The sequence below is a fragment of the Octopus sinensis genome, linkage group LG14 (assembly GCF_006345805.1).
Source record: "Octopus sinensis linkage group LG14, ASM634580v1, whole genome shotgun sequence".
Taxonomy (NCBI): domain Eukaryota; kingdom Metazoa; phylum Mollusca; class Cephalopoda; order Octopoda; family Octopodidae; genus Octopus; species Octopus sinensis.
Window position 1 is genome coordinate 48,136,285 of NC_043010.1, and position 16,742 is coordinate 48,153,026.

General features: G+C 35.6%; 2 protein-coding genes across 3 annotated transcripts in view; one reads left to right on the plus strand and one right to left on the minus strand.

The window, feature by feature from the left end:
* LOC118765995 overlaps positions 1 to 1,371 on the plus strand; it is a 41,891-nt gene extending 40,520 nt beyond the window's left edge. For both annotated transcript variants that reach the window (XM_036509003.1, XM_036509004.1), the window contains one exon: positions 208 to 1,371. In XM_036509003.1, coding sequence (XP_036364896.1) covers positions 208 to 776 — 569 coding nt within the window. In that variant the 3' untranslated portion in view covers positions 777 to 1,371. The remainder of the gene's footprint in view (positions 1 to 207) is intronic.
* The window catches only part of LOC115219174, a 170,231-nt gene that overhangs the window by 87,957 nt on the left and 65,532 nt on the right, over positions 1 to 16,742 (minus strand). The gene's annotated exons all lie outside the window — the stretch shown is intronic.

Below are 16,742 nucleotides of genomic sequence, written 5' to 3' on the forward strand. Positions count from 1 at the left end.
AGAGCTCCGCTCGAAACGTCAAACCCTCCTTCTTCCCTTCTTTCCTGAGCGTCCAATAATACTTTATTTGTTCCACGTCCTTGCATTGTTGTTTTTTTGTTCTTGTTTGGATTAACTTTATATATATATATATATGTATGTGAACATTCATATGTTTATACATGTATATATTTGAATATATATTTATTTACATTTTTTTTTTTTCAGAATCTTCATTGTTTCCTTTGACTTTATGGCCTTCAACTTCTGAACCAGTTCAACTTTCAACAAGTTTCACATTGCTTTCATTAGAAACAAGTCAATTACTTTACTGCACAGAAATATGCTTTGACAACATGAGTAAAACTCTTGTTTACTCAAGCAGCAGTGTTTTGTGGCCTACTTCCTCATCAAGTTCTTCAATAGATGAGCTGTTGGCTGATATACAAAATATGAACCAGCGACTTAAAGATAAGGCGAAAACCTTGAAGAAAATCAGCATAGAAGACAACAGAATTTCATCCATCTCAATTGGAACATTGGGTATAATCATTATGATATCTATATTTGCACTTGTGGTTGCACTTGATATATTTACACTGAAATGTCGTTGTTCAAAACTAAAAAATAAAAGGAAATGCAGTCTGCTTCCTTTCGAAGAGAACCCACAACACAATGATGCTAATAATTTCACTAATATTGGCAAGCCTTCTTCTTTTCATTCGAATAAAACAACTGACCATGAAAAAGATGATAACACAGAAGGAGAGGAGCTGGAAATTTCTACTAAGTTCTAAAAATTAAAGGGTCTTTACTGATATTTTATATTGTTATAGGACCAGACAGTAAAGGAAAGAAGATCAGATAATTTAATCAATCTCAATTTATATAACTGCTATTTATTATGGCAAAACTCAGTGGAATTTAACTATTGATATTACAAAGATGAATGTAAATAAAATAAAACTTGCCTGGTTTTGCTATGCTGTTGTCCTCCTGAGGATAGCTGTCATTTTTTAAAAAAAGTTTTTCTATAGTCTATAGATTTATTGGAGAAGGCGATGGCTAGATGTTCATATCTTTCTCAAAGGCATTTGCTGCATAATTGAGAGAATTGATTCAACTAGGATCATCACTATCACCATTTTGGGAATCAAATTTGAAACAGACTCACAAATTTGATTCCTGAAATCATGATGATGATGATGAGGATAACAAAGAAGAAGTCAGATCTTGGCTGAAAAAATGTTGAAGAAATTACTGAAAATATTTAATTGCTATTTTATTAACGAGTAGTTTTCACAACTAAATACAAATACCATTAACTATGTGTTGTGAAAGAAAAATGAAAGAAGCATTAGAAAAATGCATATGTAATATGAGTGACACTAATGTGGCAAAAAATGTTATTTTTTAATGTAATTAAATAACACATTTTGTTTTTTTACATGCTTTATCATCATAACTATCATCATAATTATTATTATAGTAAAGTAAAGAAATCCAATGTTCAATTCTCTCTCACTTTATCATCATAATTATAATTATTCCATGCTGTATGTTACAGTGAAGTTAAGAAACCCAGTTGCTCAATTCTGTTTACTGTTGTTCTAAATCTCAAAAATTCTATCTCTTCATTTGTTTAGTTACCCACTATCTTAATCAAATGTTCTGTTGTTTCCTCTACTGTAGCTCTAATTCTCGAAAAGTTCATCTCTCTCCCCCTCAGTTTTGTTACCCACAATATTTTCAGTTGCCCAAACTATGTATGTGTCCTTGCTTTCCCATGTTGGTTGTTAATTAACAGCTTTTGTTTTTGTCTGTGGATATGTCAAATCACCTTTAGCTAGAGAATAGGGCATCTATAGTCTCTCTAGTCTCTCATCATTCTTGGTGTGCCCTCTCAACCCACCCCTGCCACCTGTACCAGAAGTCTTTCTCTTCTAACCTCTACCAGAAGCCTTTCTCCTAGCACCTCTAATGGTTGCCTATATGGAATGCCCTCTCCCCTTTCCCTGCCCTCCATCCCTATCTAGTGTCTTTATTCTGGTAAACATAGTGATTGTGATGCAAATAAAATAAAATGACTGAAATGTATGCAGGTTGAGGTCTGTTTGTATATTTATGATGTCTACCAAATGCACATGCAAGCTTTCTTTTCAGAGGCAAAATGGGGTCCCCCATCCCTGGTCTTACCAGCCCACACCCTCAGAGTTGGCACATTGAAAGGTAGGTCTGGTGAGATTGTTGAGATGCTTGAATGGAGGCGTGTACATTTGTGATGCATCCAAGAGGTAAGGTGGAGAGGCAGTTCTGCTAGGTTAATCACAGATCTTCTTGGTAGGGAACAGTGATGGGGTTGCGGGGCATGGGTATACTCCTTGGTGAGAAATGGGTTGATAAAGTAATCGAGGTAGTCAGAGTTTGTGATAGAATATTTAAGCTTAGGCTAGTTCTGCAACATGGAATAGCAACCACCATCTTGGCCTATACCCCAGAAAGAGTAAAGTATCAGAAAAAATTAGATTTTAGTACATAACTCCAGATACAGTGATTTGCAGGTATTGTGTGGTGTAACTGTTAATGAAGTTTTTCCCTGTCAAGGAATGAATATGTGGTTCAAATCCTGTCAGAAGTTTTGTTTCTCTTTTAAATGTTTAATATTTTGTATTGACAATCTTAACTTGTTATTTGCTCATAGTAGGAACAACAGATAATTGAGAAATCTATGAAAACACAAACAACATTACTAAGCCATGTGCATGAATATTTGTCATATCCCTTTGTTTCTATCACAAACAGCCACTTAAAAATAAGCCCGCAAACATATTGAGCCATAAATCAATACAATAATCTAATAAAGAAAATATACTCTGTAACATAGTTACACTGGGAGATTACTGTAAACCCACTAGTTTATTAAATGATAGAAATATAAACATAAAGAGACATCAAAAAAAAAAAAATCAATGGATATGTCAACTGGGGTTTTTCTTTCTGTGTTTGCTTTTGTTTTTGTCCTTCCAGTAATCTAGAACATTTTGCTTTCAAATCAGGATTTAGCAATCATGTTTAATGGAGAGGGAAAACAAATTAAACATTTGGTTTGTCATAGTTTCTTGCTCGCTTAACTCTGGCCATTGTAAAATTTTAGAAAGAGAAAAAACAAAAAAATCTGTGATTGTGTTTAAATATGGAAATAAAAACAAGAACAAATATTTATTATGTTTTTCCCCATGCCTTAATATCATAGAATCAGTTGTTTGATCTTCCATGATCAAAAATATCCACTGGTTGGTAATCAGCCTTATTGACTGCAGGGAACAAGATAACGGAAATTTTATCATTAGTCTCTTATCTTCTATTTGTATTATTAGACTGCAGCCATGCTGGAGCACTCCCATGAAGGTTTTTTTTTTTTTTTTTTTTTTTTGTCAAACGAATTGATCCCAGTACTTATTCCATCAGTCTCTTTTTGGTGACCTGCTAAATTTGGATGATGAGATATCCATACTTTTATCAGGAGTATTATCAGAGTAAGTGAAATAGTCACAATTAGAAATCAAATGTATTTTACTAATTTAATTTCTGATGGAAAAAACAAAAAAAAAAATCCCTTATTTGGTAAGGGTAAGTGACAGGGAGAGCACCATGCTGTAAGAAAATGATGCCTCAATATATATTCATCTAACCCATGCTAACATAGACAAATGGATGTAAAAATAAACAAATGAATAAAATGAGTTCATCACCTACGATGCCATATGTTATTTTGCTCACTTCTTTATTGTAGTTTGATTCTTTTACTCTTTTACTTGTTTCAGTCATTTGACTGCAGACATGCTGGAGCACCACCTTTAGTCGAGCAAATCAACCCTCGGACTTATATCTTTGTAAGCCCAGTACTTATTCTATTGGTCTCTTTTGCTGAACTGCTAAGTTACGGGGATGTCGTAAGCACATCCACATCAGTTGTTAAGCAAAGTTGGTGGGGACAAACATACACACACACACACATATAACGGGCTTCTTTCAGTTTCCATCTACCAAATCCACTCACAAAGCTTTGGTCGGCCCGAGGCTATAGTAGAAGACACTTGCCCAAGGTGCCATGCAGTGGGACTGAGCCTGAAGCCATGTGGTTGGTAAGCAACCACTTAGCACACAGCCACTCCTGCGCCACTGTTACTCCTGCACCACAGGATATCTAATTCTAGGGAGAAATAAATACACTTCCATTTAAAATCTACATCTAACTGAAACGAGGATGGCAAATTAGCAGAAATAGCACAATGTCATATTAATTACCTTGCTGTATTTAATTTCAATTCTCTAGGATCTACATTTATATCCCTAGATCAATAAAATGAATGTCAGATTCAGTGGTGTTCATTTAATTGACCATAGTGCTACTGGCATTGTGTCTAGTTTTAAAAAATTGATATGGATAGGAATTAGTAAAAAAAAAATATATAAAAAGCAAAAAAACAATAGACTACTGTTGCAGTGTTTGTGGGATTTGTGAAGTATTAGTACAAGATATTAACCTCCAACTTTAGACAACTTCCACATTAATTATATAATAATAATGAATTTATTATAGGTGTAGGAGTGGCTGTGTGGTAAGTAGCTTGCTTACCAACCACATGGTACCGGGTTCAGTCCCACTGCGTGGCACCTTGGGCAATTGTCTTCTACTATAGCCTCGGGTCGACCAAAGCCTTGTGAGTGGATTTGGTAGACGGAAACTGAAAGAAGCCCGTCGTATATATGTATATATATATATATGTATGTATATGTGTGTATATGTTTGTGTGTCTGTATTTGCCCCCACCAACATCACTTGACAACCAATGGTGGTGTGTTTACATCCCCGTAACTTAGTGGTTTGGCAAAAGAGACTGATAGAATAAGTACTAGGTTTACAAAGAATAAGTCCTGGGGTTGATTTGCTCGACTAAAGGCAGTGCACCAGCATGGCCACAATCAAATGACTGAAACAAGTAAAAGAGTAGTGCTCAGGAGTATTACAATTCATCAGAAAAAGTAACCAAAAACTGCATGAACAGAACATAGAAGTGAATAGTGAATAAGTTTAAAAGAAAAACCAAAAAAGAAATGGAGGTAGGGGGCAACAGGTGTACTGTTGGTGAATTTCAGGAAGCTGGGCTCCACTGAGTAAATGACAGGGGACCAGGAGTTGTGGCAATTTGCTGTACTTGAGAAGATATATCAAGCTAAGTAAAATTACTGGCATCCATACATACAGGATTGTCCTTTACAGGTGCTGGTGTCACATAAAATGCGGAGTTGTGCCAGTGCTGTGAAAAGCATCCTTGCTGGTGGCACATAAAAATCAGCCAGCACACTCTGTCAAGCGGTTGGCATTAGGAAAGGTATCCAGCAGTATGTGGCAAAGCAAATTCTTTTTGCTGAACCCTAATTATAATTATACTCATAATTATAAAAAGTAATATATATATATATATGAATTGAGATAGGGGTTGTGAGTGCAACCCATCATGAGATAACATATATCCAATATACTGCCAGTAAAGCACCTAATAAATTATGTGAATAGGTATTATCTGGTAGTTGATTATTGATTAAAGTGTATTCCTCCATTTTCTTATTTTATATATATATATATATATATCTAAGTGACATGACTATATGTAATTAATCACACATAAACTTACCATACAGTCTTAAAATGCATTGAAAAAGACATAATTTGAACTTTAATAAGTTGAACAACCAGAGAATTTGGCCCTGTCAGTAAAATATGATTTTTTTTTTCTATGTAAAACTCCTTTAGGCTATAACATGTACTAAAATTTATTCAGTAACACTTTTTCCTCCAAAAACCTTTTCTGTATATGAGAATCAGCCAAGTAATATGTGATTTTTTTACCTTTTTCTTTTTGCATAGTGTGAGTAAAATTCACCTCATGAGAACATATACATATTCGTTTCTACTCTAGGCACAAGGCTCGACATTTTTGGTGAGGGGTGGGGGGCACTCGATTAGATCGACTCCAGTACACAACTGGTACTTAATTTATTGACCCCGAAAGGATGAAAGGCAAAGTCAACCTCGGTGGAATTTGAAGTAAGAACTTAAAGATGCTAAGCATTTCGCCCGATGTGTTAACATTTTTGCCAGCTCACCGACTTCAAACATACACATATTTTTACAGCAAAACTATTATGTGAAAACTTTTGTTATATGAAAACATATTTTTTATTTTTACTGTTGTATATACATCTATTTACCTCCTACGTTAAGAAATAAAAACTTGTTTTATTCAAATAGATATGGTATGAAAATTTAATGCATTTTCAATGCTTATTATTTTTTCTTCTTTGTGTGTGTATGTGTTGTGTGTGTGTGTGTGTGTGTGTGTGTGTGTGTGTGCATATTTGTATTATATTGCTCCTGTGCAGGAGCATAAACATGAAGAAAACACAAAAAAATAGATTTCCTCAAATGCCCAGGAGGTTCCTTCTGTGGTATTAGATGGTTTCTGCTATCTGAATTCTAAAGAGTTAACTGACCAGCAGATACATATTTCCTCATTGGCTCAGTGAAACAATAGAAACAGAAGGTACTATATAAGTAAGATCAAATCCCAAGCCACATGGGTGCAAAAGAAAAAAACAAAACACATACATACACAGGGCAATGATTGTTATTATATTATTTTATTAGGAAAATGTACAAAACAATACAGATTAAGACATTTCCTTTTAACTTCAACTAATGAACCATTTATTTATTGATCAATGCAAACCAACAACAGATTACGAATTGCTGAAAAAAAGTGTATTTCGAAACTACAACTTAATTAAGCACAGATACATCTGTATAATTTCATATATATACACACACATACATACATACATACATACATATATATGTACGTACATACATATATATATATGGCACGTAAAAAGCACCATCCGTTTGTGGCCGTTGCCAGCCTCGCCTGGCCCCCGTGCCGGTGGCACGTAAAAAGCACCCACTACACTCATGGAGTGGCTGGCGTTAGGAAGGGCATCCAGCTGTAGAAACACTGCCAGATCAGACTGGAGCCTGGAGCAGCCCCTGGCTCCCCAGACCCCGGTCGAACCGTCCAACCCGTGCTAGCGCGGAAAACGGACGTTAAACGATGATGATGATGATGATGATACATATATATATATATATATATATATATATATGCACACACACACACATAAAATGTTAATGAAACTATATATATATATATATATATATGTGTGTGTGTGTGTGTGTGTATGTGTGTATACTTAGATATAATGTATAAATATTAAGGAAGTTATCTCTATAAATGTGTGTGTGTGTGTGTGTGTGTGCATGTATGAATAAATATATTTATAGTTTCATACATATCCCTTATGCATATGTAAATATGTGTGTGTGTGTGTGTGTATATATATATATAAGAGAACAAAGTGTACGTACTCCGCTACATATATATATATATATATATGCATATATACACACATACATGTACATCCTTCATATATATGACGTCAAAAAAATTTTATGAAAATGAGAAAGAAGAACATAAAAAAAACAAATGCATGGAAAACAAGCTTTTTTCGAACAATGAAAGTAACAAATAGAGAAAGAAGACAGGCAACATAACGAACATTCCCTTCATTGTTGTTAAAAAAAAGTTCGTTTTCCAGGCTTTTGTTTTTTATGTTCTCGTTTCTCATTTTGTTCATGTTTTTTTTATGTTCTGTACCCATATATTCATATATATATATATATATATTATATATATATATATATATATATATATATATAATATATATATAATATATATATATATATATATATAATTGATCAAAATAAAATAAAAACATGATGCGAAGGATTCAGCGGTACCTATGATTCGGGCCTTTATTAGACAGATTTATAACAATGCATAATGTATGTCTGTGGCCTTCTTCAGCCGCGCACAACAGCTTCCACAAGGACATGTGTTACATAAAAAATTCTTGGTTGGGGATGCAAATCCTCTCATTCACGTACGACATTATCAAGTACAATTATCAAGTACTCACCCCGAATTTCTATATATATATATATATATATATACATATATAAGTAGGCATGTACATGTATGTGTGTATATATGCATATGTATATATATTATTATATTACTATATGATTGAACGCCACACATCCATTTCCAAGTAAGTTTTATCTATCTATCTATCTATCTATCTATCTATCTATCTATCTATCTATCTATCTATCTATATATATATATATATTATATATATATATATACATATATATGTACACACATATATATATACACACATACATATACATATACATATACATGTACATATACATATACACACACACCCTAATTTAGAATCAATGGAAATTGGACAGATTAATCATGCAAACACAATGGAGTGTATGGAGAGACATATATAAGCATACAATATTTTCATAATATTTATAAACAATACCACAATTTTAATCCATGTATTTCTCCCAAATATAAAGCAACAGCACAAACAAAATACTAATAAAAATACATTTAGATTATTTCTAGATTTGTGTTTCGTTTTTTTTCTTCCATATATTTTTTTTGTTTTGGCAGAAATTTGTTTACTTTTCAAATTGTTGAATATTGCTAACTTATATATATATAGGCAGGAAGCCAGATATTTTATGGGTAGAAAAAAATTGATTAAACTGTGTAACATAGTTTTTGTCCTTGGGTAGTAACTGTTATTTCATATTTGCATACCCAACCCTCTCAATACATGGCTATGATGCTCCCCCTCTACTCCTGCACATAATCAAATGCACATATTGTCTGTCACTAGGAGGCATGCTCGAGTGGGTAAGGTCAAATAGACAAGCAAATCTGTGGTATTGAGCAGAATATTTGCTCTAATGATATTTCTGATTCAGCAATTAGCACTGAATCTGTCTAAAATGTAATGTTAAATATAGGTCAGTTTGAAAACGTTGATGTTTAGGTCATAAAAGCAAAGTTTGAAGGGAATAGTAGTCATTTCCTTTGATTTCTGGATAGAAGCAAATAGGAAATAACACTTACTCTTTTTACTCTTTCATTTGTTTCAGTCATTTTGACTGCGGCCATGCTGGAACACTGTTTTTTAGTCGAGCAAATCGACCCCAGGACTTATTCTTTAGAAGCCCAGTACTTATTCTATCGGTATCTTTTGCCAAACCACTAAGTTACGGGGATGTAAACACACAACCATTGGTTGTCAAGCGATTGTGCGTGGGGGGGGGGGACAAACACATATGCACAGACATATACACACACACATACATACATATATATGACGGGCTTCTTTCAGTTTCCGTCTACCAAATCCACTCACAAGGCTTTGGTTGGCCTGAGGCTATAGTAGAAGACACTTGCCCAAGGTGCCATGCAGTGGTAATGAACCCGGAACCATGTGGTTGGTAAGCAAGCTACTTACCACACAGCCACTTCTGCACCTGTACAAAAAAATAAATAAATAAAAATGACTGAAACAAATAAAAGAATAAAAGAATATATATATATATTCTTTTACTTGTTTCACTCATTTGACAGTGGCCATGCTGGAGCACTGCCTTTAATCAAACAAATCGACTCCAAGGCTTATTCTGTGTAAGCCTAGCATTTATTCTATCAGTCTTTTTTGCAGAACCGCTAAGTTATGGGAACGCAAACATACCAACATAGGTCGGCAAGTGATGGTGGGGGACAAACACAGACGTACAAATACGCACACATATATATATGACAGGCTTCTTTCAGTTACCATCTACCAAATCCACTCACAAGGCTTTGGCTGGCCTGAGACTGGCCTTGTCCAAGGTGCCATGCAGTGGGACTGAACCCAAGACCATGTGGTTGGTAAGCAAGCTTCTTACCACACAGCCACTCCTGCACCTATCCACACTGCCACTCCTGTGCCTATAATATTTCTATAATTCTCAATTTTAATATGTATTTTGAATTAGCATACAGCAGCAACTGAGACTACATATTGGATTGTAATCATCATCATTCATCATTGTTCGACCGTGGTCGAGACAATGGAATTTACCATGCTACGCCAGACTTCACGGTCCAACATGGCATTATGGAGGTCCTGTTGCTGGATGCCTGTATCCCTGGAGATTACATCAGGGTAGGAGAGTGTGCACCCTCTGGTATTGCGGGTAGATGGCTTCCAGAGGAGAAGAGTAGAAATTACCTCTTTTTCAGCTCTACAACAATGTCCAGCAAACTGGACTCTCCTACCTTTCACAAGAGATGACACAGGTGGTAGTTTCCCATATATTTGCATTTTGGTTGGATGGTGCTTCCACGAGAGATTTTGAGCTCTCATAAGGAGGTGAGTGTAGGTTCCATCCAACCGCCTCTCAAGCTCCTTTGATAGCGTCCAGGTTTCTGAGCCATATAGTAGAATTGGTTCGACTGTGGCTTTGAAGATTTCAAGATTGTAATAATGGAATAAGCTTCGAGAGAAAGCAGTTGGGATTTATCCTAACACATGTATATATATTATTCACACACACACACACATAAGCACATGCACCTACACACATATATATTTGAAACAGTTGTCAATCTGACAAAATATATTTTGTGAGATTCACAGTTCTGTGTTGAAAATCTTGACTCTCAGACTTCTTGGTTTGAATTCTTTATCCATAGATATATTACCGAAGCACTGTTTTACAACCAGGTGTCCTACTTGTTGTTTATTCTTACCTACTTTTCTAGTGAGGGACATTTTATTCCTGTCGTTGAAAGTGGAAAATCTGCAGACAATCTGTCGATAGGAAAAAATGATAGCAACACCATTGCTTGTAGCTAAGCAATTTTTGGAAAAGTGCAAATGTAAAGAAACACAAATGTACACACACACACACGCTCAGAGGATATACTTCTTTCATTTTCCATCTATAAAATCCATTCACAAGGCTTTGGTAAGCTTGATACTAGAGTAGAAGATACCTGCCCAAGATGCTGCATAGCAGGGCTGAATCTGAAACCACACAGCTATTCCCGTGTCTTTTAAGTCTTTGATGTGAAGTAGTGTTTTGTGTGAATGTACAGGTGCATACATTTGTTGATATTTAGCAGAAGTAACAGAGTGACACAAGGGGTGAGAGTTTGGTGCTTCAGCACTTATCAAACTTGTTTTGAGTACTATTTTTCCTGTTTGCATTACCAAACTTTTATACACACACACACACACACAAATAAAGGTTACAAACCTCATTGAGGGATAGAAAAATTCTATGAAAGTACTGGTTAGTTACCTACAAAAAGAATGTTGAACATTACAACTAATATTCAGCTGTAAGGTAACTATATAAACCATGGTTTATATATATTTATTCCTTCTAATTAGATAAGAAAATAGAGAGATAATTAATAAATTATTAAGCAATAATAAATCTCTGAACAAGGTATAAACAGTTACTGCATGACGATGTGAAGTATATTTGCCATCTAAAAATGGCTAACCACTAAGGGTGGATATTACTGTAGCTTGTAGCCCCAGGAGAACATCTCCAGCTGGCTATTGATGCACTTTCTGTGTCCTATCGGTATTTGCAAAGGGAAGCCGCCCTTCCCATCGTTGACCTACGTCGGTATTTGCAAGCTACAGTAACATCCACCCTTAGTGGTTAGCCATATTTAGATGACAAATATACTTCACATTAAAAATGATTTGGAAGTCAAATCTCGCTAGAAGTAGCTTAAGATATACAAAATAGGTGTTCAATTCCTGCATGTTGAGCAAACAGCTGCAAACCGTTAACTGATAAAATTTATGCATAAAGAACATAGTACAGAACACGGTATAGACCTTAGAAAGAGAGGAAGGTTGTGTACATTGGAGGAGTTGTAAAATAAGAATAGATCAATATATTCAACTTTCGATATTTATAATAAGCAATAGATTGCCTGGAATATCTTCCAACTGAATTAAATATTAATAATAACTATGCACACTCTACATAGCAATTTTCTATTGATTTACTATGGATGGACATAATATCACAATATATGACATTTTTACCAATATATCTACTTGAGATTTTCTTATACTAAACACTCTAGTTGAATATATTGATCTATTCTTACTTTCCAACTCCAATGTACACAACCTTCTTCTTCTTTCTAAGGTCTATATCATGTTTTATAATATGTTCTTTATGCATAAATTTTATCAGTTAATGGTTTGCAGCCATTTAGTCAACATGCAGGAATTGAAAACCTATTTTGTATATCTTAAACTACCTCTGATGTGTTATGACTTTCAAATAATTTTTGATTTTATTAATAAATTTTCTGAAAGTCTTGAATTGAAACAGCTGTAAGGGATGTTTGTCAATTTTTTAATTAATAAATAATAATTTATTAATTACCTCTCTCTCTCTCTCTATATATATATATATATTATATGTTATAATTTAGAACAAACAGTTAAAGGTTGTCATTATAGTACTAGGAGTTTTGAATGTCAGAGCAAAGAGCTATGAAACATTCTCATTGGATATTAATGGCAATAGATGCTATGAAAAACCATTGAAAAAAGGGGAAGTTACTTCAATAGGTAGACAAATAAAAAAATTTAAAAAATGAAAAATACATGAGATCATATTCTCACAATACATAGACATAAACCTCCTGCATTCATGTCTACATATGCACACACACAAACATGTATAAGTACATGCTCACACACACACAAACATATATGTATGTATGAGTACATACATACACACGTGTGGATATGTGTATATATGAGTACGTACATACATATATGTTTGTGTGTATGTACATGTACGTATACATGTTTGCATGAGTGTGTACATATGTAGACGTTGTGAATGCAGGAGGTTTATGTCTATGTATTGTGAGAATATGATCACGTGTATTTTTAATTTTTAAAACTTTTTTCTATTAGAGTAACTTTCCTTTTATTCAATGGTTTTTCACAGCGTCTATTGCCATTAATAGCCAATGAGAATGTATTGTAGCTATTTGCTTTGAAATTCGAAACTCCGAGTACTATAATGATAACCTTATACTGTTTGTTCTAAATCATAGCATATATAAATAATCCTGTTTCTAATATCGAGGTCTCATTCTTTTGTTGTTACTTTTTATTATATATATATATTATATATATATATATATATATATATATATATTATCTTTTCTTTTATTCCTTTCAGTCAGTAGACTGCAGCCATGCTGGGGTACCACTTTGAAGACTTTTAGTTGAATGAATTGACCCCCGCCCCCGTATTTATTTTTTTAAGCCTGGTACTTATCCTATTGGACTCTTTTGCTGAACCACAAAGTTACAGGGACATAAACACACCAACACTGGTTGTCAAGTGGTTGAAGGAGACAAACACACATATACATGACAGGCTTCTTTCAGCTTCCATCTACTGAATTCACTCACAAGGCTTTACAAAATGTGTCAGGTAGTGGGACTGAACCCAGAACCATGTGGTTGGGAAGCAAACTTCTTACCACATAGCTATGCCTGCACCTATGTGTATGTATATACACACACACTCGCATACACACTTGTAAATATAAAAGTATTATTGAGTGATCAATTACTTGAGTTATATATGCAATATATTGATTGGCATAAAAAAAATCATTTATTATAATAATCAATTAAGAAAACTAAATCTATAATATACAACGCTCCTTGGTATTAGATCATACCTGTTTCTTTATTACCCACAAGGGGCTAAAATAAAAAAAAATGTGAAGACTGACAAAATACCATTAAGCATTTCACCCGGCACGTTAACATTTCTGCCAGCTTGCCACCTTAAACGGATTAAGTTGATTATATCGACCCTAGTGCGTAACTGGTACTTATTTAATCGACCTCGAAAGGATGAAAGGCAAAGTCGACCTCGACGGAATTTGAACTCAGAACGTAACGGCAGACGAAATACCTATTTCTTTACTACCCACAAGGGGCTAAACACAGAGAGGACAAACAAGGACATACAAACGGATTAAGTTGATTATATCGACCCCAGTGCATAACTGGTACTTATTTAATCGACCCCGAAAGGATGAAAGGCAAAGTTGACCTCGACGGAATTTGAACTCAGAATGTAGTGGCAGACAAAATACTGCTAAGCATTTCGCTCGGCGTGCTAACGTTTCTGCCAGTTTGCCGCCTTATTACATCATACCATAAGCGTGGAGGGATTGGAGAACCTGTAAATTCATGTTTTGTTTCAGTAGTGTTGCACTTTGCCCACGGGTAAAAGCACTGAAAAATAAAACTTCATTCCTTGACCCAAATAACTGTTAGTAGTACAGGTGAGGGAGTGCAGTGACAAAGGTAGGGTGAAGGGGTCATGACACAAAGATTATAAGACAGAGAGAAAGAGGTAGGGGAGGTAGGGAGTCAAGAGAATGATGAATCCTTTATCAGTTTTGGCAATGAGCATTCAGGTGTTTGATCAACAGAACATTTGACTCCTTAATCTTAAAGTGGCTGTGTATTCCACAGCATTCAGATTACTCTGTCAAATGTAATGCTTATCTATTCATGTTGTTTTGAATTAATCACGCGGCTGTGTGGTTAGAAGCTTGCCTCCCAACCACTAGGAGCTAGGTTCAGTCTCACTGTGTGGCACCTTGGGCAAGTGTCTTCTGTTCTAGCCTCAAACCCAAACCTTGTGAGTGGATTTAGCAGTTGGAAACTGAAAGAAGCCTGTCATATATATATATATATATATATACATATCACGTGACCGACCAGACCATCAGATGTTGCTGCACATCGCTGGTCACAATGCGTTCGCATTGTTTTAGCCTTTGAACGATGCCACCCCGCTGGCTAAGCGAGCAGGCCAACAGAAGAGAGAAAGAGTGGTGAAAGAGTACAGCAGGGATCACCACTCCCTGCCGGAGCCTCGTAGAGCTTTTAGGTGTTTTTGCTCAATAAACACACACAACGCCTGGTCTGGGAATCGAAACCGCGATCCTACGACTGCGAGTCCACTGCCCTAACCACTAGGCCATTGCGCCTCCATATATATATGTGTGTGTGTGTGTGCGTCTTCGTTTGTCCCCCCAGCACTGCTTGACAATTGATGACGGTGTGTTTAGTTAGCAGTTCAGCAAAAGAGACTGATAGAATAAGTACCAGGCTTAAAAAACGAATACTGGAGTTGATTCATTAAACTAAAAATTCTTCAAAGCAGTGCCCTTGCATGGCTACAATCTAGTGCCTGAAATAAGTAAAGGGTAACAGATATCTTGTGGCTTCAAGACTCCAATGATATGATTGTTTATTTTTTTAGAATGACATTGTGGGGTAGGTGTGAGAGGCTGGATCTGGTCAGTTTGAACACAAAGCAAGTAGAATATTTGGGGCTGATATGGCTGGTTTAATGTAACTCTCAAGTTGAATCAGCTTGACACAATTCCTGACAAGGATGGACTTTAGAATTACAAATTTCAAATTAACTTGAAGGTTAAAACAATACGAAGTGCATTGTGACCAGCGATGTGTAACAACATCTGATAGCCTGGTCGGTCACGGTGATGGTGATATATGTGTGTGTGTGTGTGTGTTTATGCTTTCTTCAGTCTAAAAAAAAAAATGTGCCAGTGCCATGTAAAAAGTACCAACCGATAGTGGCCGTTTGCCAACCTAGTCTGGCACCTGTGCCGGTGGCATGTAAAAAGCACCCACTACACTCACGGAGTGGTTGGCATTAGGAAGGGCATCCAGCCATAGAAACATTGCCAGATCAGACTGAGCCTGGTGCAGCCTTCTGGCTTCCCAGACCCCAGTTGAACCGTCCAACCCATGCTAGCATGGAAAGTGGACGCTAAACGATGATGATGTTGTTTATATTGCATCTTTAGATATGTCTCATAAACTCACAGATTGACTAAACATTTGAAAACAATGCCTCAACATAGCCACAATCCAATTCATTGAAATCAGGAAGGGAAAAATAAAAGTGTTATTAAAAATCAAAAAGTTAACCATGGAAGCCCATAATTCATGTGTTGAATTGCATCCTCCTCTTTTTATTTTATTAAAATATTATAGCAAACAAAATTATTTTGACAGCATCTTAACCAATTGCCTGTCCTGTGTATTATATGTAACACACAGCACATATTTCCCTGATATCTATTGCATCACCCTCCATCAGGCATTTGCCATATTCTGAACGCCTTACTTCCCTGGGCATGGATACGTTGAAACTCCGACATCTGGCAGCTGACTTGGCAGACACCCATAAAATTATTAACCATCTTACTAACAATAACTCTGAGCACCTTTTCAAACTCCACCTGTCTAACACCCGTGGACATGTTTACAAAGTCAGAAAACAGCACAGCTCCCATGACTTTCGGAAACATTTATTCACGCTAAGAGTTGCTGAAGTATGGAACAAACTGCCGGCATCAGTTGTTAATTGTTGGAGCACTGCATCTTTCAAAACTTCCATGCTTTCTGAGATTTGCCAACACTACACCTGATTTTCTCCCCTCCATTCACACGCAAGCAGGTATCTGACTCCTACACTGTTCCCTTTCCAGACATTTGTACATTACTGCATATGCTTTATACACACTTTTGACAAGTTGTGGTGCACCTGAGCACTGTATACAATAATTTCATTATTATTATCACATATAATACATATTCGC